Source organism: Orbicella faveolata, unplaced genomic scaffold, assembly GCF_042242905.1.
Source record: "Orbicella faveolata isolate gen_17 unplaced genomic scaffold, um_ofav_v1 contig_2, whole genome shotgun sequence".
Taxonomy (NCBI): Eukaryota; Metazoa; Cnidaria; class Anthozoa; order Scleractinia; family Merulinidae; genus Orbicella; species Orbicella faveolata.
Window position 1 is genome coordinate 4,364,528 of NW_028301547.1, and position 22,973 is coordinate 4,387,500.

General features: G+C 39.5%; 1 protein-coding gene and 1 long non-coding RNA gene across 2 annotated transcripts in view; both read left to right on the plus strand.

Moving 5' to 3' along the window:
• The first annotated feature begins 3,146 nt into the window (after positions 1 to 3,146).
• Positions 3,147 to 4,380, plus strand: LOC149111657 (uncharacterized). Its single transcript, XR_016207092.1, has 2 exons — positions 3,147 to 3,491; positions 4,346 to 4,380. It is a non-coding gene; the product is annotated as an uncharacterized LOC149111657 (long non-coding RNA).
• Positions 4,381 to 7,771: 3,391 nt separating this feature from the next.
• LOC110055242 (tumor protein p53-inducible protein 11-like) overlaps positions 7,772 to 22,973 on the plus strand; it is a 16,482-nt gene continuing 1,280 nt past the window's right edge. Inside the window, exons 1-9 of the mRNA XM_020761615.2 lie at positions 7,772 to 7,872; positions 8,488 to 8,603; positions 14,146 to 14,221; positions 19,546 to 19,604; positions 20,152 to 20,200; positions 20,413 to 20,518; positions 20,889 to 20,940; positions 21,024 to 21,070; positions 21,709 to 22,973. The exon at positions 21,709 to 22,973 is cut by the window's right edge and continues 1,280 nt beyond it. Coding sequence (XP_020617274.2) covers positions 8,545 to 8,603; positions 14,146 to 14,221; positions 19,546 to 19,604; positions 20,152 to 20,200; positions 20,413 to 20,518; positions 20,889 to 20,940; positions 21,024 to 21,070; positions 21,709 to 21,887 — 627 coding nt within the window. The 5' untranslated portion in view covers positions 7,772 to 7,872; positions 8,488 to 8,544 and the 3' untranslated portion in view covers positions 21,888 to 22,973. The remainder of the gene's footprint in view (positions 7,873 to 8,487; positions 8,604 to 14,145; positions 14,222 to 19,545; positions 19,605 to 20,151; positions 20,201 to 20,412; positions 20,519 to 20,888; positions 20,941 to 21,023; positions 21,071 to 21,708) is intronic.

The following is a 22,973-nucleotide window of genomic DNA, read 5'->3' on the forward strand; positions in this document are numbered from 1 at the left end:
AAAGAAAATTCAAGTGAACACTAAGCGAAGAATAACTTTAAGCTCGGCAGGAAGGATTCTCTGTCGTTGTAACAAGGAGCTGATTTTGTAAATAGAATTGAGAAGGTTTAAAACTTATTTTGAAGGGCAGAGTTGCTTGACATCTGGCGGTTACAGTCTTGAAATTAAAATTCACAATGTATATTTCTTTCGATATCAATGATCGGTAAAGCTTAAGAAACTCGATCTCTCTGGAAGATTACGTTTTTGTTCATTTATATTCAACCGCCCACCTTCAGAATAGCGAGCGATTAGGAGGCCAACAGAATTTCCGTCGAAAAGAACGAAAGAGAAATGGGCAAAAAAACTTCAAGGTCTTTCAATTGATTAATTCTGTCGTTTATGTTACGAAAAACACAATTATACTCGATTATTCATGTGAGTTACAGTAATCACCTGTCCGAAAACTAACTCGCCACAGAGAATTATTCGCCGGTAAAGTCATACTAAACAAAAATTTACAGTCGACATTAAAATGGAAAAGGCCACGCAGTTAAAGAAATTCGAATATTTAGCAATTGGCAACGCAGAGCGCAAAATGAATGTAATTCTGTTTACATTTACTAATCAGTGCACTGTCTCTTTATATTTAACGGATTACTTTTCTGACCAATGAGTGTTTTCTAGTGTTTACAAAATACGACAAGTTAATTATGCCGGACCGAAAAAGATTACAACTCAGGGGCAAAAACTATGATTATTTCGAACATTGAAGCAACTGTCCGAAGGTATTGTTTAAAAAAAATGCTCATTGTTTCAAACTACCTTGAAACAATAGGGACCAAAAGGAGAAAGATTCGTTTGTGTTATGGAAGCGGTTTTTCGGATACAACTGTGTTTTCCTTTCAGGATGCAAGTGCTAATGAGCTTCAACGGGCGCGCAGAAATTTATGGGAACAACATTAGTGTGGGCGATCAAGAGAATGTAAAACATGCAAGAATGCGACGGTGTTCATGCGCTTTTCATAAAGTAACGTTTCGAAACGTTTTTTTCTCGCTTCAAACTCTTAGAGGGGTCGCAAAAAAAAAGCACTTGTAGTAACATTTTACAAAAACAAGAGAAGATATCGCAGTAACCCCCAAACAACATAAGATAATCATAGTGGGTTGCTTTACAAAATAATGTAAAAAAACTCACCTATATTATAACAACCCACCGCAATGCCGCAGAGTCGCATGAGGAGATTGTCCAGGGGTGGAGGGCTGACATGTCAGAAACAAATCTTTTTTTTGTTGTTTTTTGAGTGACGAGATCTCGAAGATCTCGAGCGAAAAGGGAGATTATTTCCCCCTTTCCCCCATGTAGCGGATTTCAAGTATTTTTTTTTCTGCACCCACGGTAGGTCGTGTTTTCATTATTTCTCCCTCGAAATGTTTGTTTCTAGTTTGTCCTTTTTATCTTTTTTTCTTCGACAAATAGATAGAAATCTTCACGCTTTTTAAAAAACCATCGAGACAAAAATAGCACGGAACAAAGTGTATTTATTCTACAGCAAAAGTCAGTTCGAAATCTGGGCCGGGTTGTTCGAAAGCCGGTTAACGCTAACCTAGGATTAAAAGTTAACCGAACTATTAATTTTTCTTGTATAAAAATATCTTTTACTGCTCACGTTTTATGTAGTTTGAGCTTAGCCAAACTCAAAAATGAAGGACAAACATTATAAGCGGAAAACCACACCGAAAAGTTACGAAACTGAAATCAAAATGCTTGCTAATCCTGGGTTAGCTTAATCGGGCTTTGAACAACCCGGCCCTGGTGTCAAATCTGGTGTCTATAGCCCTTTTCGCGGTTACCTTTGCTCATTTGCATTACAATAAAATCTAGCATGTATGTGAGGCAATTTCGAGCTATTTTGTAGTTTTTGCCCGAAATTGCCTCGCATCCACGTTGGATTACATTGTAAAGCAAATGAGAAAAATTAACCGTGAAAAGGGCTCTTGTAACATCAGAAGTAATAATAACAGACTGCAATCTAAATAAAGATTCTCCTGCCGTGAGAAATTTGCAGTCAAATTTTTGCCTAATCAAAACTTAATTTCTGTCATATCTTCAAATGCATGTGGATTGAAATTCCTGAACTCAAAAGCAGCTACTTTTTCACGTACAGCATGACTAACAAGGTATGGAACCCTGAAAAAAAAAACCACAAGAACACGGCAAATGAACAAATGTCATGTACTATTCAATAAGTATTCATAGGAGTCTTGTAGGCCTGTAATCTCCATCCACTAAATTAGAGACCAAATTAAAGTTTTAAGTCGAAGTCAGTTTCCCATCGATCGTGTACTCGTCTGGTCGTTCGTTCGTTCGTTCGTTTGTTTGTACGTTTTGAGCGTTTCTTTGTTCGTTCGTTCGTTCGTTCGTTCGTTCGTTCGTTCGTTCGTTCGTTCGTTCGTTCGTTCGTTCGTTCGTTCGTTCGTTCGTTCGTTTGTTCGTTTGTTCGTTCGTTTGTTCGTTCGTTCGTTTGTTCGTTCGTGTACTCGTTCGTTCGTTCACTCGCCTACTCGCTCGTTCAAACTCGGTCAGTCCGTGGTTCATCTGAAGTTTCTCTCATTCATTCATGCTTTCATTTATGAGTTCTTTGTCATACGGCGGCTGTTTCATCACCTTAATTTGTTTTAATTTCTATTGTCTTCAATTTGTCTTCAATTCTTTTGTCTTTTGAATTTCAATCTCAATGAGCTTTCCTTCAACATTATTTCCCATCATCTGCACCGCAACAGCAAAAAAGCTCGCAAGTAAACGTCAACCTTGTTACATTCGCAAGTTGTTAACTTGAGGTGGTTATCAGCTCTCATTGAAAGCAAAATTTCACAGGAGAGCCAGGTATATAAATAGGATATGAATCGCGAAATACAGACTTCGATACTTCTTATTAACGTACAGAAAGCCCTTGGTTGCAGTTTAAGATTTTAATAAATGACAACAACTATTTTTTAATGCCATATCGCATGCATTGCGGAATTTAAAATCAAAAAAATAATTCTCCCCTCTCAAAGCATTGAGATTTTGTTTCTTTAAGGGAAAAAAACTCTCAAGTAAATATTTGTAAGTGGTTTATTTATTAAGTCTTTTTCGTTGTCTTTTTTCTGATGCAAAAACTCCGCAGTTAGGTCTTAATTATTCAAGTTCTTTGTTTTTCCACAAACGCGTGTTTGATCTTCATTGTTTTCCACGTCAAAGCATCAGAAAAGCACAAACATCAATTCCAAGCTTTTTTCTCAGCATGTAAATCGCGTCAATCTACTGTCTATAAGAACACCTTATCTTGATGCATTTGGCAAGTTTCAATTACTAATACGAGCGTACAGATCCGGCCTTGTTTCTCTAGCAATTGATGGAATCCGCTCCTGTGTACATTTAATCTTACACAGAACAACGGAAAAAAATTATTTTTATTGCAGCAGATTGTGTATCATTTTTAGTCAGATTTCCGCGACTGGCGAAAAACGTAAGTATGCAAAGCTTATATGCATTTTCTATAAATGCTTTTAATACTCGTGAAACCAATATATTCGAAGAGATTTCCGTATACGTAGCCAACAAAAAAGATATATGTTTATAGTTTTCTCCAACCAGCTGAGCACTACATATTTCATGTGTTTCTTTTGCCCTTCGTGGGTCCAATTCCGTTCTCTGCAACGTGGCGTTTGTCATAAAAACTCGTTTACTGGTATATGCCATTACAAATTTACTCTTAGCAGAGTCGACTGTGCCTTTTATATTTTTATTTTGACAAGATTAAGCTTGACAGACATCGTAAAACAGGCTGACTTTTCAGATTGCTTCTGATTTCTTTTTTTATATTTATTTGATAAGAGAGTGCGATTTCAATGGTATAGCTGAAAAAAACATTATCTGAAAGAAGAAAATTGTATCTAGACATTACTTTGCTTCAAAACACCGAATCAATGTTTACAATGCTTCGTCCATTTCTCCTTGACAATATTTATTTCTGTGAAGTTGTTTAATGAAAGCCATAAAAAAGAAGCATCACTTTATTATATAAACTGAATGGGATAAGACAATAATTCATATATTTGTAATATAGCCTTCGGTGCAAGTAGTTTTGAGAGGATATCCATCGAATTCGAAGCTGTCGGATTTTGTGCGCCCTCAAGCTGCGAACGTGCCCACGCACAACGTGCAATGGACAACGCGAGGAAATATTGATTCATATCCCTCCTTAATGCACACTGATCTGCGCGCGGAAGCTTTCTGTTCCGGCTCATAGAAAAGAGATATCATTGATACGCAAAACCTTTGAAATAATATTACAAGGTGCTGTGCTGTTTTGTGTTTTAGGATCAGTTGAAAGGCTACAGTCAAAAGATCGAAAAGATTTGTTAAATTCGTTCCGCTTTGTGGCTTAGACCGCCTCGTGAATTCTCTTGGCTTACCCACTGGATACAAGTTATTCTGAAGGTAATTTCTTCCCATGTTGTTTGAACCTTATTCTAGACGACCGTGAATGTATATACCTTGAACAAGAACGGACAACACAGCAATTCAGCATAAACTAGGCAGGTATTAGTGTCAATAAATGTAACGAATTCCAAAGTATACTTCAAAGGAGCTCAGTCACGGTATTTTGAGTTATTTTTGTTCAGGTAAAATATTACCCTTAAATCAAAGAAAACGTGAAAATAGTAGTTTACAAAGATAGAAAAACACCAAAAAGATAATAATAAAACATAAAGGAACAAGGATGGTTAAGGATGAAGAGGATTAACACGGATTTTAAACGACAAACTCAAAAAATCTTGGCAAAACTTTACACTGAGATGCGCAAACTGTGACGTAGCTCCTATAATTGATGCTAAGAACTTTATCCCATTCGATGCAGCAATTTGGCTAAAATTGCTTCGATTGAGCTCATTCCGTGAGCTTTTTTTACATCTTGTGGTCTGCACGGAAAGATTTTCGTTTTTGCTGTCTTTCAACATCACTGATTATTTATTCCAAGGGCGCCACAAAAATTTACACGTTGTTCTATGTGCCATAAGTTTCGTTGGTCAGCGAACATCCTGTGGGGATATAAAACCGTTGACGCCACACTTTTATTGAACTTAATTTAAAAAAATGATTTGCAAAATTTCTAGTTTTTATTTTATTTTAATTTGATTTTGCTTTAGGTTATGGAGAGCAACAGTGAGCACTGATTGGGGCAGAAGATCTTATCGCCGACAATATAATTACAGTACATTCTTCAAACTTCAGTGGCTGCAATTTAAAACTATGGTAAGTTCCCATCCTGTAAAAGCGCGTCCTTGTTCGATTTTGTACACAGACATCTCTCAGGGCTCAATCTTAACCTTTTTGGTGACATTGCATTTCTGTTTCGCTTGAAATCGGGTGAAAATCAAATTTAACCGTTTGTTGGCCAGGAAGTAACAACAAGCGTCCGGATACATTGCTTATACAAGCACTTTAACCAAAACTGCTTACTCATCCTCGAATATGTGTGTAACTTACCAAGACTTCCTGTTGCTTTTCTCTCATAATATGTTATGTAGAAGTTTTTTAAACTTGCAAATGCTAGATATAGATATATTTTGGCTCGCAAACTCCAAAAACCACTGGCATTTTGCGAGTTTGCGAGTTTGCGAGTGTAACGTTCGAAGCGCCCTATCGATGGAGGAAAAAGAGTTTGTGCACAGTAATGTACACTCCTTTCTGACGTGGAACCCAGATGGGGGTTGGTGGGGGTTCTCCCGTATATTTCGCATAGCTGTGTGCCGCGAAAGTTCACAAACCCTGACCCTAATTAAGGATGAAGCAAATGAAAATTGATACCCTATCAAAGCCCAAAACTCGAAAAATGACACTCTATTCAAGGGAAAAGCAAAATCTAAGAATGGCACGAACGGGTCAACCTTATTTCGTTTCTGTAATATTGAAAGTAACTTAGATTGATCTCTTTTGACAGATTATTTGTTTTTCGGTTGGCCGGGCATTTACAAACGCACTGCAGTTTTAGCTGATACAATTTAGGTACTCTATCTAAGGATCACATTGGGAACACAATGCCAACAGGGGCAAAACTCCGATCGGATCGGAGGAACATCAAAAACCATGCCCTATCCCGCGGCACATATCTATATAGCCCATGTATAGGACTAACTCCACCCACCCCCCCCCCCCCGGGAAGTGGAAGTTCGATCCCATTTTCGTCCTCAGTCGTGTTTCGATAACTTGACACTGATAAAATTACACAGTACAGGTAATCGAAATGCAAGTTTAGTTCGTATTCGAGATTTACTTTTATAAAATAACTGAGCTACTACTCGCGCTCTCATTGGTAGATAGGTGTGTTTACATGAGAGTATGTAAACACGGTTGTGTCGTTTCAGATAATGGAGTTGATTTTAAGTCTTTTTTTTCTTTACTGATATCAGGCCTGAAAGAAGAATTTACATTATCGATAAACTCTATTACAATCGATATCTTGAGATGACAGCAAGCGCTTTGTGTTCAGACCAAAACTTTTTTGACTTCGAGCTTTTTATAGACTACAAAAATAGTGTGCGCGAGAATCACATGATCAATCTCGAAAGTCACGCGAACGATCGCGAAGGTCACGCTATGCGGGTGTGGGAAGGTCACGCGATCCATGATCCAGGTGTGAAAAGGTCTTTGAACTGGTCGCATGTCATGGCATCAGTACCGATCTCTTGTCAAAACAGAGATGGAAGACAAAGTAGCCTATAAGCAGTCATAGCTGATGAATAATAAGTTTCTGCGTTGTCGCTGATCACAGCGACAACGCAGAAACCTCCAGTTAATTTTCCGCGTTTTGTTTACGCGCCTCCGAGAAAATACCGAGAACTCCTTTCGTGGAAAAGTCGTGTTAGGGATCGTCGAAAATGCCTGCCGAGTGTTAACCGAAGATTACCCGATCATTTATTTGCATCGCGTGATCACCCGGGCGCTCGGGCGTGAAATGCGATTTTGCACCGCATCACCGCGATCATCGATTTGCGAAACCGGTGAGCACAGAGGGCAATATAACTCGTTGACCTGACTTAGTCCTCGAAGGTGATAATCATTTACATCTCGTAACTGCCTTCAACAAGTGAGACGTGCTTCGCTCAGTTGACTAGGTAAGATTTCATTCCTTAAAGATGTTCACTTTCTTCTTCTACGGTTTGGTGTGAATGTAAACTTGGTATACAGCGAAGTTCTTTTAGTTTTACTTCGAATTTCACCTTGTATGTTTATTAATCTGATACATACTTCAGCCAGCAGAGATATATCTTAATTCTTAATTTCGTGAGTTTACTTTGAGTTTGAGCCATTTCTTCAAAGCTCTTGTTCTCAAAGACTATAAGTAAACATAGGTTTGTAACTAAGATTCTGAAGAAAACAAACTTCTTGCCAGTTTTATCAGAATATTTTGCGTGACTTTACTTGAATCAAGTTCTAGCCTTTGATATTTGTGTTCGTCGCGTCTGTTCGCTTCATTTCAGCTGAACGCTTGGTTGAATTCCATGCTAAATTATCGATAAAAAAAACAGTCGATAACAGATGAATAGCTAAATTTTTAATGTCTATGTCCACAGAAGTAAACAAATTAGAAGTTATTTCAGCTCATATGACTTAGATAGGTCAAGAAAAGAATGCACTCGAGGTTAAACACCAGATTTATCTTACTGATTGCTATCGATCAAATATTTTATTTTGGGAGACGGAAAATCAGGAATTTTTCAGCTGACGAGGAGAATACACACGAACTTTTCGCGGTTTTGATAACAAAACTAGACACTCTTTTATTTAAAATCACGGACATCTGGCATGGGACAAGCAGCGTATTCGTGAAACAGCCTTCAAACGTCAGTCGAGCTTTTTTCCTGTCATGCATGCCTGGTTCAAGAGTTGTTTTTGATTCTAAAATAGAACTGTAATCGCCCTCAGCAGACCGAATATCAAGAGTGGCTCAGTCAAGTCATACGTCAGTACAGCTTAAAGAAGATACCGTTTGTCTAAATTCACTTGAAGTGTTTTCATCGTCCCTCTTGACCAAGGTTGCGTTGTTTCATTTTTCGCCCGGTCGTTGAAATCCTTCACAGAAATCCATTTTCTATTCTAGTGTATTATTCATATATTTATACTGCACGTGCAAAGTTCCTGCTGTCAAACTCGACTCTACAGAAAGAATACCTCACGGTTGGTCGAATCCTGCTCTGTATTGAAGATGTAGACATAATTATTACCGATTACTAGCACTGGCTGGAATGCAAATTATCCCATCTCCGGAAAATTTTATAGCAATCTCTGAAAACTGCTGCAAGCGATGTTTTATCCCTGGGGAAGATGACGATTTTCCGACGAGGAAGCATTTTTGCCGTTGCTTTTCACTCTTTCCAAGTGATATGCTTTAAAGGAACGAAAGGAAATTCTTTCTGTTTAGTGATGCTTGTTTCAGCAAGTTTTCATCTCTCCAACAGGAGGACACTGAGTCTATAGAAGAGAAACAAGACGGCCAGGACATCGACGATAGCAACATGGCCGACCCAGTGAGATTGAGTGCCCCGGATGTGTACAAAGACTATGCTGTCAGGAGGTAAGCCAGAGTACACATGCTCGATAAAGAACTCCAACTGAACAACTGTAGTTTAAATTGAAGAAAGTGGAAGGTTGTCCTGTGGCAGGAAACTGAAAAAAAATGATATCTCAGCTTTTTTATCCACACCCAGAGAAAACAAATCAAAGGAATCGATCGCACGGTTTGCGCGTCTTGAAAAGTTTGGCCTAAATATTTCAAGTTCGTCGTTTGTAATCCGTTGCAACCATCCTTGTTCCTTGATGGTTTATTATTATCTCTTCTCTTTGGTGTTTATTTAAATAAACAATTTATTATTTAAATTGTTTATTTAAAGATAATTTTGTACTTGGCCAAAATAACTCAAAATACCGTGATTGAGCTCCTTTAAGCTAACAGCCATAAGTGTGTTTCTAAAACTATATATTTGGCTTTGAGAGCAAAAAATTCAGAGATTTTGCTAATAATCTGAGAAAGAGGGAGTTCAAATTTGTGAGATTCCTCTATATTTGACAGTGATGTCTAACACAGCTTGAGAGACAAACACTTTTATCTGACTTACGGATTGTGCACAAGTTTATAGGGGAGCTTCGTTCATTACTCGTTATGAAAAGCTTAAAGTGATTCACCGAAAAACTGTCAAAAATAACGATTTATGGCGAATCTAAAATTAGGCCTCCAGTAGACTTTGTCCTCGGTTTTTTATCACCCCCAAATTAAATGCGATCGAAGAAAAGCAAAGCTGACAACGCGAAGTTTCCGCGAGGAAACACCTCACCTTTGACCCTAAGAAACTTCGAAATGACACGATGTTTATCTTTTGTAGCTTCCTCTATAACAATAAACAGCACAAGCTGGATTAAGAAAAGCCTATTGTGCTTTTCAAGGTCAAGCCCGTGAGAATCAGTCCTCTTATCATCCAAGACAAACAAGCTCATATAGTTATTCTGGGTCTCCGCCGGGTTATGTTGCATAAAAACCATATAGATTCTCGTTTTGATACCTTATTCGTATACATACCCCCGTTAAGGGATGAAACGTCGGTAGAGAGGCGATCTGGGCGCGACAGAAAGAGGCCCGTTTCAATTTAGCTCCGCCATGAAGCTAAGGAGCAAGTTCCTGAAACAGATCACCTTGGTCTAATGACCGTTTTTTTGTTTTTTCGTTTTTGTTTGTTTTGTTTTTTCGATTTGTTTTGCTTCCAATATAACTTTCTTGATGTCGCTTACTTCCGATGGCCAGTAAAAAGGAAATAAAATGACTTGGAAGATTAAACAGGATGGCGTTTCCCGAACGCCGCGAACTTGCTCCTGTTTCGCTAAGCAACTCTGCCAAGTTCGCCTGCGTTCGTTGTCACTCAGGCTAGCAACATTTGAAGCAGGAATGATGTATCTCCAACTACCTCTTGCCATATGCCTTCATTTTAGCTATCAGATGTAAGAACGGCTATCTTGCCTCTCGAAATACACTTATTTTGTTATCAACGATTAATCAGTTAGAATGGAACCACGTTGTCTCTACAGATAACTTTCTTATTGGTCTTGAAATTTACATTTATTTTGAACCTGATTGAGGTCACGTCAATGAGAGGCAGGGCTACGCGACGCTACTGTCCGGGTAGTGCCCCTATACAAAAAACATTCTGAAGACGCTGTCCTCGCATACGGCGAGAGCGCCCGCGGAACGAGCGGCCGAGCGACCCAGCTGTCCTACCGAAACGACACCATAATAGTCTTTTCAAGTTCTTCGCAGCTGACAAAAATAAAGACAATGCTAAAGTCGCTTAGGCCTCTTCTAATATTTAACATAGGGTTAACCTCACTGCGCCTTTTGTCCAAGAAAAATTGCTATGTCAGATTGTATGTTTATGTTAACTCGAGAATTATGGTTTTAATTTAACGATGCGCAACATACTTTGTTCAAAACATCATAACTGGCTATTACCCTACCTGGCGATACTCGACGAGCGAGTGGACGGACGCGGGAGACCCATTTTTGGCGCCTGATTAAAAGCTTGGAGACACAACACGTTTCATATTTTTCTCTTTTTACAATTCGATATGGTTTTTAGAATTGTAACGCCTCTTTCGGGAATTTTTAATGTCGTCTCCAGTGAGAAAAGTTGCCCGACTTCAATGCCTTTCGCTGTTAACATACATTGACACCAAGGCCCTGCCGGCTAAGAGAGACAGATGGCTCTGGGAACGAGAATGGGGGGTCTGGCTGAGTTTCACTGGCTTCTAGTTCCCAGGGCATTTCTCCCTTGTGGGAACGACGTTGGATGTCTTCGATTTGCCTTAATTAATAGTTTTTCGTCCAGACTAATCGCCGACAATCTGCGACAATTTTATTTCCCAAGGCCAAGAGGTCAACGGACCTTCGACTACACCGAAAAACACTCGCAAAAAGAGATTATGTGTGTTCGTTAGTACACGAAAAATGTTATCAACAAACCAACGGTTTGAATGGCCGTGGAAAAAACAAAATACCTATTATTTAGTTTTGTTTGTATGTATGAGAAAGATTTTTATAATGTATCAAGCCGTGTTTGAGGATAGAGAGAGATCAATTTGCGTCTTTTAATCGGTCTACCTGTCTGTTGTCATACCAAGAACTTTCGATTGAGAAGTGACGTTCGTAGAATCATTTCGAAATCTGATTGGTTACATTTTTCTAATGATGCAAGTGATATTGCAGTCTGACGGTTTTGTCCTCTATGTGATTGAAAAGAAACGAATTTGGACCGGAGACCAAGAAGAATGTCATTATTTTCATGAATACATATTGATATGTCACCTCGTCTCAAATATATCTGATTGTTTCGACCCAGTTTTTGTACTAACATTTACCAAACGTGAATATTAAAAGATGTTTCTTTTGATTTAGTCAATTTCAAGGTTGTCTACCTTGCATCCGGGAGTTTGATGTTTCCTGGTTGTTTCAATGTGGATTTCATGCAAATAATGTGGATTTCATGCAAATACGTTGGAATATGTTAAATAAACCCACATATTTATGACCATTCGATCGTTTTCCTGAAGAGAAGCCTGCTGCTTGACTTATTCACGAAAACGCGTTAAAAAATTTCGATACCATCTCCAGACTTTGACGAGTGAAGTTCTTTCTTTATTTTATCAGAGAAGGTTTGAGTCAAGCGGCGAATTTACCAGCTGCCTAGCTGCTGTGTTCCTCTATCCCTCGCAATATAATTGACACACACGTCACTGCCCGTAAAACATTGAGCGAAGCGGCGAATTAGAGGCATAACGAGACGTCAACATTTGCTCTGTCAGGTCCATGGATTGGAATTGATTAGTAACCTATATTCTCTCGATCGGGACGATTCCCACGTTTTCCCTCAGCTTTACTGCGGTTTTACCGAGTCAGAATTGGTCATGCTGGGAAGATTGAAGTAAGTTGCTATTCTTTTGCTTTCTAAATAGTGTTTTAATTTCCTGCCTTAGCGCCTCACATCGTTTGCGATTTCGCTTCGATTTCGTTTTCGATGCGGCTTCACCTAAATCCACCCCAATGGCCAAGCCGTGTTTCTACAAACACGATCAACGTTCACAATTATCACAGACCAAGATTTACAATTTCGCCTCTGCGAAATGACAACTGTTTCGAGGGCCACTAAAAAATATTTTGCGTAAACGAGTGGTGAAACATTTTCAGCTGACCGAAATCAATACGAATCTGAAAGATGGAAACAACAGATATATACGAATTGTGATCTATTTTGAATATATTACTGATCTTCAACAGACTGTAATTGCATCAAGGAGGGGGCTAACAGACCTTGACGAAAAGTATTCCTTTTGCGGAAGAAAGTTAGTTATGTTTTCCCCGAATGATCAAACGTTGAAGATGAGGTTGAAATCGCTGTGAGAATATCTTGGCAAATCGGAAGTGTTATAATCCGCGCTTTTGTTGATGGAGTTCGTTTCATGTTCTGCTTTGGTAGTAGCGTGGTGACCTGACGAACGGAGTGTGGAAACACGGCGTTTTTTTAATTAACAAGGGATTTTTAGAGTTTAAAACAGTCGAAAATTTGCATGTTACATTACTCTTTTGCCCAAAATAATTACTCCTAAAATCTAAAAGCAGCAGATCGGCCGTGGAGTATTTTTTGCAATATCAATCAAGCGGTTAGCCTAAAAGCTCGATGAAAGCGAAATTGGAGACGTATTTTTCCAGTTTTAGCTACAATCTGCCATTTGTTTTTTTTTTTTTTTTTTTTTTTTTATCATTTTATTTTTTATTGCAAGATTGACAGCTCCACTCATTACTTCATTTTATTAAACAGCAGTGTTTTTATTTTTTCTTAACTATGTTATACAAACTTAATGTTGTGTTATCACATCAGGCACGGATTTCATTCGTTCAATCGAAATTATGAATATTCCCCATGCGTCGAAAGCGCCAGAATAGATATTTGGATAATTCGCGGAACAATTTCTGCTCCAGCCCTCCCCTGTTAGTACCACTTCGCGCAAGTCGGTATCGGGAGTAAGTTATAGTTCGCAACTCGAAAACATCGGTCCAATAGTTTGTTCGTAATTGGCGTACGATGTCCACGGAGAATAAACGACCGGCCCTGGTGAAGACAGAGAAGTATGAGCTAAATTTCGCCATAGAATTTCGCATGCCTTGTGTTTTGATAGCTTAGCGCGTTTTCTCAGCTCGATCAAATGATTGCTTGTTGTAAATATCTTATACTTGTGTTAATTCGTACTGTCATCGGGCTATGTAGTCCGTCGTTTCTGCCCTTTGATGCGAAATCTTACTTATTAGAGTTTCTAAAGGTTTTTATTAAGATGGCTCTAATTCGTTTATGTGGACAGTTGAACGACTTTGTCGATCGATAACTCCGCTAGCGTTCTGTTTTCATTCGCGTTTCCTCGGCGGATCAGTATTTTGATTTGATATCACCATCCGTTCCAATTCCTAAAATCGCGAAGTCGACTCGCCCATATCTTATTCATCTCCGCTATGCCTTTTATCGCAAAAAGGTACGCTCGAGTATTAATTTATCTCTTGCAGGGGAGGCGATTTGATCGTATTTAGCTTCGCGCTATAAATGTTAGCGCAAATATAGCCGTGAAATATCGGTCTGCGACATATTACGCCAGCCAGACTTATGCGGTTAATTTTCTGCGTTGACCTCAAAATCATGGCGACGTGCAGGCAGATCGCGTGTTATTTAACGCATTTTAAGTGTTTTACTTCGGAACGCAAAAATTTGTACTGTTTATATCGGTTTTGTTTTGTTCCAGAAAGCAAAATATGTGTGAATATATATCATGTTGCGATCTTCAATTTGGTGTATTTTCTTTATTTGTAGCATGCATATTTTCTTATTTTTTTTAATGCGGATAAAGATTTCTGTTTTTTATCTCGACGCAACAAGAACTGCCGTTCAGGAAAGCCAGTGCAATTGTACATTACACGCGCATTACCAAAACGCATTGAAATCGGAATTGGGCAGATTTTGCTAAAGGGAACAATGTCGCCGATTTTGAAGCTGTTTGTATTCATGTTAGCACTGTTTGTTCACTGACAGGCGCAGCTTTGATGATGCCCAGAGTCGTTTAAAATGCAGAAAACTTCTTGGAATCGGAGGAAAGGAACCTTCGAAGGTATGTATTAAATAGGACGCGTAGGATACGGTAATAAAACGGCCGGGTTATTTTTTTCGCGCGCTTTCGAAACGCAGCCTCGTTGTTACAATGTACTGTCGCCGTGCGCTCACCGCACTTTGAATAAGTTTCCTTTCTCATTATAATATTCATTTGTCAAGCTGTAAATCCTGACATGGGTCTTGCTTTGATGATTACTTTGGCCGTACTGGCTCAGCTCAACCGAAGAAATTTTCATTCCTCGTGCACTTTCCAAATCTCAAGCGAACGTAATTCGCTCGTTTGTGCTAAGAGAAGAAATGATTTTTTTGTTGTTGTTTTTTGTATTTTTCTGTCCTTTTCCATTCACACAATGACCTTGTCAGAGGCTATGAGTGTTTGACAGAACTTTTGCTTTTGAAATGACTCTCCGAATATTAGTATCAGATTAGAGAACGTTTTCAAGCGTGTTTTCTTACGTTTTGTCTAAGGAAAAAAAAGGCCCGTGTTCGCTAACTATCGTCGCCGCTACGGCAGCTGTATTCATGATTTTCACCATATCGCTTGGGGTTTCAAGCTGTACTTGATTACATTATTTGTTCTCTGATAAATGAGAATATTGCTGTGCATTGGCGGCTTGTGAATAAATTCACCAGGATGTACGAGAGTTTATTGTTCTAAATATTATTATCATTTTGCTTTGAATAGAGCATGGCGTTCTCTTCAAGGAACCCCGTGCTCGATCTGTTTCAAGATTTCTCAAAACTGCAGGAAGACCCTATAAACTGGCTAACAATAGCCAAACTTTTGTTTGGTAAATAATGTTACAAACTTCTTCGATGTTTCGCATGTGTCATTAACATGTTGTCGAGAACATTAAACCAAAACCGCGAATTTTGAACTCAATGCGCCCAAGTTCATAACCAGTGTCTCGCAAAGATTTTCAGCCAGGTTAATATGCATTCAGGTTTTTAATCGAAAAAAGTGACAGCGCAGAATTAGAAAAAGGCCAACTAGCGCATCCTATTAAGCTAGAAATACATAAATATACAATTGTTTTACTTTCTTGACATCCCTTGCCTTTGTGTGTTTATTTTTTTTCCCCTTGCAGTACAGTTTCTTTAGATCAAAAGCCTGAAATATTTACAGCTTGTCTTTTCTGTGACATGGCTGTCGTTTTTTTTTTTTAATCTAGACTATCTTACTTAGTTTAATGTCTGAAAATTTTAAGTTTCAAACTTTAAAAAAAATGAAAACAGGAAATCTTGGTTTTCGTCCGGTTTGACAATGAGTGAAATTTCAATTTTGTATCAAAAGAGAGCTTTTAAGAGAGCTTTTTATAGCTACCAAACAATAGTACATTTCTTTTTGAATTGCTAACTAATAACTCTGTCTTTTAATTCATGGACAGAGATCACCCCAGGGCAGATATGAGATAAAAAGTGCGATTTTGTCCCACAGTTTTTTTATTACTTGTCGATAATAGTATTTATTTTTTTCTTTCAAACCGGATTTCTACCTTTTACCTTTTGTCTCAGCGATGTAAATCTCTTTAAGTCGATCGCTGATTGAAGGTCTAAGTAATAATTCACATTAGTGATTCCTCTTGAAAGTGGTGTTTACGGCCACTTAAACCTGCTTATGTACTCGCCAAAGCTTTCGCAAAGGTGTGCTTTCAGCCGTGCGGTTTTATTTTGTGTTTGTGCCACCTTGAGGTTTAGACAGAGAGTTGACACCTTGATTATGCCTGTTTTGTGTTGACACTGTATTTACGTAGCGATACGTCTGTATACACGGCTGTAGTTCTTTTAATGACGAAGTTCATTTGACTTTTTGATGCCAAAAATCGCTGAAATGATCTGAATTCAAACAAAGATATCACTCACACCTGCTAACGACCGTAAACCCCAACATTATCATGTTTTGAGAGAATCATAGCGCCCTCTGTTGGGAATTTCCTAAAACGGTTGAACTCGTGGAATTCGTTAACGCGTTTGCAACTAACGAAGTTTCGCTTATTTATGTTGGCTTTTTTGTTGTTGCGTATTAAACATTAGTTGGCTTCACACCTGAAGCAGTAAGCAGTTGACTCAAGTGCACTTGAAAATCTCAAGTCGCACTTTAATTTAGAGCTTAGCACCTGATGGCAAAGAGACAAACTAACTTCCGAGTTAGGATTTCGAGTTGGATTTTCGAGTTAGGATTTCGAGTTGGATTTTCGAGTTGCAGTTTCGAGTTAGGATTTGGAGTTGGAGTTTCGAGTTAGGATTTGGAGTTGGAGTTTCGAGTTAGGATTTGGAGTTGGAGTTTCGAGTTAGGATTTCGGGTTGGAGTTTCTGGTTAGGATTTTGAGTTAGATTTTCGAGTAAGGATGTAGAGTCGGTTTTTTCGAGATGGTTACTAGTAATCCAGCTGCAACGAATCGGCTAGTTTGTCCGTAAACCGTCTCGTAGATTTCCAGTCCAATGCAGCCAACAAAAGAATTCCTGTAGGGGTGGGGCTAGTGTTTTGCCTTTTTATTGCCCGTAAACAGCTACATTTGAATCACGTGTTGCCAGAACGACCAAAAGGAGGATTAAACCTATACATCGAGCTCGAGAAACATAAGCTCGATCAGATAGCTCCAAGAAACAAAAGAATGTTTCTGGACAAACGTATAACTTTCTCGAAGTAAAGCTACGGCGTCTCGGAAGAAAAACGTACAAGGACAAATAATATATAATATCCGTGATAAGAATCTACACACCATACTTGCAAACAGTTCTAATCACAGCCGGCCTGGCGTCGCAATGGAGAATGTAAGTAAGCAAAATTTTCACGGTAAATTTCATATTTTGTCCCTCGAAAGCAAACACTTGGAAACTTAAAAACATATCTTGCAATATAAATGAGCCGAAAAAAAGCATAGACACATGGCAAATTACAAGGGTATCAAACTCGACGACGCAAAAGGCAGATAAGAGCGGAAATCATGCAGACCTATGACCTCTAAAAATTTTGCTATAGCATGGTCTTACGGCTCAACCTCTATTTAAAATTCCTCCGGCTCCTTACAACACAACATGAAGTGCCCTTCATAAACACGAGTGAAGCAACAAAAGGGTCGACTGACCGAACAGAGAACGGCAAATGTACCAATGTCACGAACCGTAGGAGTCGTGTAGGCTTGTCAACCCCATTTTACACTGATGTCCCTGATTAGCCATCGAGTGCCTAGAAATCTAGAAAAAATGCCGTCAAGAAACACGAAATAACGAGGTCGAACTTCAAACAGGTAAGGATCGAAAAGTATACTACGCCATTGGCTAGCTCTATCTTGACCAATAGGAGTCGTGTTTGGCCTGTCAACCATTTAAATCATCAAACCACTGAAAATTTATTGGAAATCCCGCCAAAAAAATCCCGCCAAAAAATCCTAACTCGAAAATCCAACTCGAAAATCCAACTCGAAATCCAACTCGAAATCCTAACTAGGTGAATAGGCAACCTCGATGGCAAAGTGTGTTACTTGAAGCATTTTCGCAGTAAAATCAGTCATACATATCACAAATGCGAGTGTTCGTCAGTAAAATCGTGAAGAAATGCACATAGTTGCTTTGTTGCTAAAGAGCAAAGGAACAAACGACATCTTCTGTATTTCTCTAGAATGGCTCAACGCGGTTTTCGGCAAAGAAATCGCTGTATGGCTTTAGCTGACCTAGAAAATGCATTTCCGTGTGACTCGTGCAATGTTCAACAGAGTTTTTCGAGTGCAAGGAAATGACCTGGTTGAAACTTGAAACAGCAGCTGGTTTGTAATTTCAAGAAGAGCATATGGTGTCGGATGATGTGAAAAGCGATGGTTTAGGCTGTCTATGAAAATGAAATTTAGGTAATCAAGTTGTTTATCGGTCCGTTCATCAGAATTATAGCAATGCTTCACATCGCTTTTAGTTGGCTTCCATTTCCTAAAATTGGTCAAGTGCGTTCTCAAGTGTGGTGTAGACCATACTTCGCGGTGCATTTCGGCTTCTTTGATCTACGAACGTTTCCATGGTCACTAATAAGTAAAGTCCAAGTAAGTACATTTCACCCTTTCACACTCAAAGTAGGTTCCAAGTGCACTTAGATTATATTTCAAGCTCTAGTGTGGAGCCAAGTATATCCTCGTTCTCCCAAATCGAAGACCTTTTCATTTTACACCGACTGTAAAATTTGCTCAAAAAAATTTGTAAAATTTGTCTTGGCCCTGGTTCACCAGTTGGATTTACTTTTTTTGTGTGTGTGTGTAAAAAAGGCCTTCTGGAGCATTACACGGTTTTCGTTCACCTGAAACATTGGTTTTTGTTTTTGTTTCAAGGGGAAGTTTTTGGTTTTCGGTGTTATTGATTTTTGTTAGGCAATATCTTATCGCCTTCCTTTAAATAGAATTGACCGAGTCTAGTAACTTCTAAATTGACTGCTGCCACTTCAAGAGATCTTTTGAAAGTTAAATGCAGCTGTAAAATGGATGTCTTATAAGTTGATCATTTTCAACACATTTTCGGGAAGCTAGCTAGCTACGGGCTGAAGTCGAGGCGACACGAAGTAGACCGAGTAACAAAATCGGCGCAAGGAACAACAAAATTTCGTCACGTGGATATTGTTAGGCTGGATTACCCGCTCGGGCATCAGTTGCTGTTCGGGAAAATGAGCCCGCGCTCCTTCCCCCCTCCCCCGTCGACCTTTGAGAACCGCACCCGGGGAACTGGACCCGAGAGAGAGGCGGAAATCGAGCCCACGATATTGTGTAACATCAACGTATGTACGTACTGACTTATTCAAAGTGCGGTTTGATTTTCGTCTTGTTACATGTGATAGCAACAATCTTTCAACGGAGTTTCTTTCTCAGTTCGCAGTTTTATACGTCTACAACTAATATACTTAGAAAACTCTAATGTCCTGTACAAGGTCGACATGCTAGGCGGCACGCATGCCCAGAAATGCAGTCAGGAGGCGGGAGCGCGGCCGTGACCTCAAGTAACCAAGAATTTTTTTTTCTGAAACGTAGAAACAAATCGAAAGTCCCACCCTGATTTTGTAGAATTCCCTCTTTCATAGACTCCCTCTTCCTCCAGGCGTGGGAACGAGGTTGACTAGTTTAAGTTATTTAGATATCCGTCCAAAAATGAGTTTCAAAATGTTCCAGGTTGAACAGCATGTCTTCAATCTTCTAATCCTTTCTCTCCAGGCTCATTTAGAGAGTATATTGTAGCCTGTCTCACGGTCGCACTTCCCGAAAGAAATTGGATTTCTTTCGGAAAGGGCGGCTGTGACACAGTCTAAGCATATCTTGAAACTAATCTTGATCATCTTACTGTTGTTAGGTTCTACAAGTGCTTGGAAGCCACGAATCTTACTTTATCAGTATACCAAGGGGATATGAGTAAGTTGTCTTATTTTGTCCTGTGTTACTTTGAATTCCCACCGAACAGTTGTCCTTCGTGATGAACCATGAGTGCTGTCTCAATATGTCGATAATTACTTCAATCAAACAGATCAGACATTTCTCTCGAGGCGCCTTCAGTATTTTACAAACACTCGAGTCCTTGCCCTGCCTCGTCCCCAGTCGCCCGCGCGAGAGAAAAAAAAATTAGAGGCGCAGGAGATCATGGTTTTCTCCTTCCCATCGCTCCCTGCGCTCGCGCTCCTCACTCACTACCAACTCACGCTTGGGCTTTCTTGCTCACTCCTATTCTCCCAATCGCCCTTTGCGCTTAGCAAAAAACAAGCCAGTGCAGGAAGCAGGTTCTTACCTGCGAACCCAGATTTAGCGAATATAGCGACCCTGCATGATGCGCATGTCCTGTGCGCCAAACTGCTGACCCGCGTTGGCTCGAGTTTATCCTAAGCACAGCACAGTTTATGTCGAGAGTATTTTACTTTTTGGACCTAATTTTTATTGTTTATCTTTGTGTTTTCTTTTGTCGTAGGACATGGCAGGTTGTGGTGCCAGTTTTCCTTTCTGTAGTTTCACTTTTGGTAAGTACAATACAAGCTAGACTGTCATAGAAACCACTCCACGTGGACGTATAAACGCGAAACGCGGGCGACGGTCTCGCGTGCGCTTCGCGTGGTTTTCAGTCCCGCTTTGAAATGTAAAATTGAAAGAACCTATTAAATCCGGGCTACCTAACAGTTTTTATCCTAGTTATATGTTGTTGAATCTTTTTATATTTTTATTATTCTTTCAGTTGTTGATATTTCCAAGCCAGTGTCTACGTGCTGTGGGTGACAGTAAAGAATCCACCACATTCGCCGGCTCATTATGTTGCCGACTTCTGGCCAGCGCTTTGATAGGTACGTGCACTTTTCAACTGACGATGTTCTGAGATTTAAGTTAAGGTTTGCGGCAGTTATTTCTCTTCTCCTCACAGACTAACGCGGTTTCCCATTGGCCAAAACAAAATCAAGAAAAAAAAATGAAAGGAAAGATTCAAGTCAAAGATGATGACTTGAATAGGGATTCGACCAATCGATGGAGAGTAAATTAGACAGACAGACAGACAGACAGACAGACAGACAGACAGAGCGACCGACTAATCCATGATCTTTCAGTCGCCAATCTTAATTTACTTCAAACGGTCTGCACAGTAAATGGAGGTACCGATTCTAAGTTGTGAGGTCTCCAGTAATGATCTATCTCTTCTGATCTCTCTCCATGTTTTAGGAATCGTTGGTATTTCATGGGGTGCAAAACCTACAACGATATCGTCTATAAAGTAAGTTGCTGTGCTTACTTGGTACACCTGGCTTGAATTAACTGACTAATATAACTCCAAACCCATTTTTTTTTCTTCCACAGACGCATATTAGTGCTTCATTCGACGTACTGCGGAGCAGCGACTTTCTGTAAGTAACATTTATTCCAAATTTTACAATTGTCCAAATTAAAATCTTTATTAACATGGCGTTCTATTTTGCTGCTTTACGGCACAGTTGTTTGATCTTTTTCGCAGATATGTCTTTTGCTTGGTAGCAAGGCTTGTCAGTATCGTCATACATAAAGCCGTTCCTAAGATTTCACCGTCTCTTGACTGCCATTTTTAGACATAAATTCGTATTTCTTTTCGCTTTGCGCTTACAGCGCCATTTCGCTAGTGATAGAACGGTTCGTGAAGCCAAAAGCAAAGGTATTACATATGAACAGTCACAATAATAAAGCAAGTACCAAAAGGAACCCATTAGAGCTTCAAACCAAAATGTAAACGGCACCAAGCGCATCAAAACAGGTAACTGTTGTCAGACGCGGGAAAACATGTGACTGCAGTGGCAAGCGCGGGAAAATATTAAACCGTTGCACCAAAAGCGCGGAAAAATATTACTCCGTTGCACAAAAATCGCGGGAAAAGTTGCGGCTGATGTTAAACCGAAGAAAACGCGCGTAATTCACTTCAAGCTTGATTTTGGTGTTATTCGTAATTGTTTGAAACATAATAGCGGTAGAAGTATTCTGATTTTGTCCAAAATTACTTTTTTCTTTCTCGCAGTTTTGGCTCTGGCCAGCATCTCTCTTCGCACCAAAGTTCTTATCGTTTTGACCGCTCTCCACGCCGTTGTCACCATGGTGAGCCTATTTTATTTCGTGGCTGTCCGCCAGTTAAATAAACCTACTCCAGAAAAACCCAATGCAAAGATCAACAACTGTGACGAGAATCACGTGAACTGATGTTTGCGCATGGTCAAGGATTTATACCGCTGTTCAAAGAAAGGTGCGTTGTTGGCGCAGGCTGGTAGCTGTCGAAGCCTCTTGATCCCTTTACAGTGCCAGTCTCAAAAGAGAACTTCTAGCTCGTGTAATGAAATAATTGTCACAACAGGTGGAAAGTGTAGAGATAAACATTGTTGATGCCATCTTTTGTAGTGTAGGCAACCTCCGTTGAAACCCTTATCCATCTTGGATAATTGTCTTTGTCAGTTAAGTATATATTTTTTATTTTTTATTTTTATTATTTGCAACCTAGCACCATTCTTTAAAGTGCTGTACTGTGTTGCTCTCCTTGGGTAATTGAAGCATACATTGTGTGCAATAATAATTTAAAAAATGTAATCGAAAAACGGACTTGCCAATATGTAAAAAAAAAAAAAAACATTTGCTTCAGATTCGAAGCCGTTCGTTACCAGATTCAAAAGCAGTGTTGCTAATTTTGTATTTGAAGAAATTAATAATTACTGTGCATGTTGTGTTCGATGCTCTCTTTTCTTTTAAATACTAAACAATAATCTATATTATTTGTCTATCTCGTGGCTCTCGCGGGGCCCGGGGGAACTCCCATATGAAAAGGTGGGGGATGCTCGTGGAAAAATTTGAATCAAACCCCTAAAGGAAACCAATGGGGGCATGGCTTAAGCTTCATTTGACCCCTAAAAGATACCTCTTAAAACAGACTAGGCTTGATTACCAGCCTTCGTTCAGGAAAGGAGCCTTCGCTAGTAGACCAGACTCAAGAGACCGGCAAAAATCGAGCCTAAAAACGGAGCGTTTTGTATTATTCTTTTGAATTTCTTCAAGTGCACTCTAAAAGATACTTTGAGAGTAGAATAGTAAAATAGTGGCGTTTCGCCTCGAACACCCTGAGTGAGACCAGAATCCTTGATTTATACCCTGTGCGTGATGAGTATCCCCGACCTTTCATATGGGAGTACCCTCACCCCCCGCCCCCCGCCCCGCTGGGGGATGAGTCTCATCTCGTAGTCGCTTGTCGGACCGTTTGTGAATATGAGAAGTTCATACTGAACCCAGAAACGGTTCGCA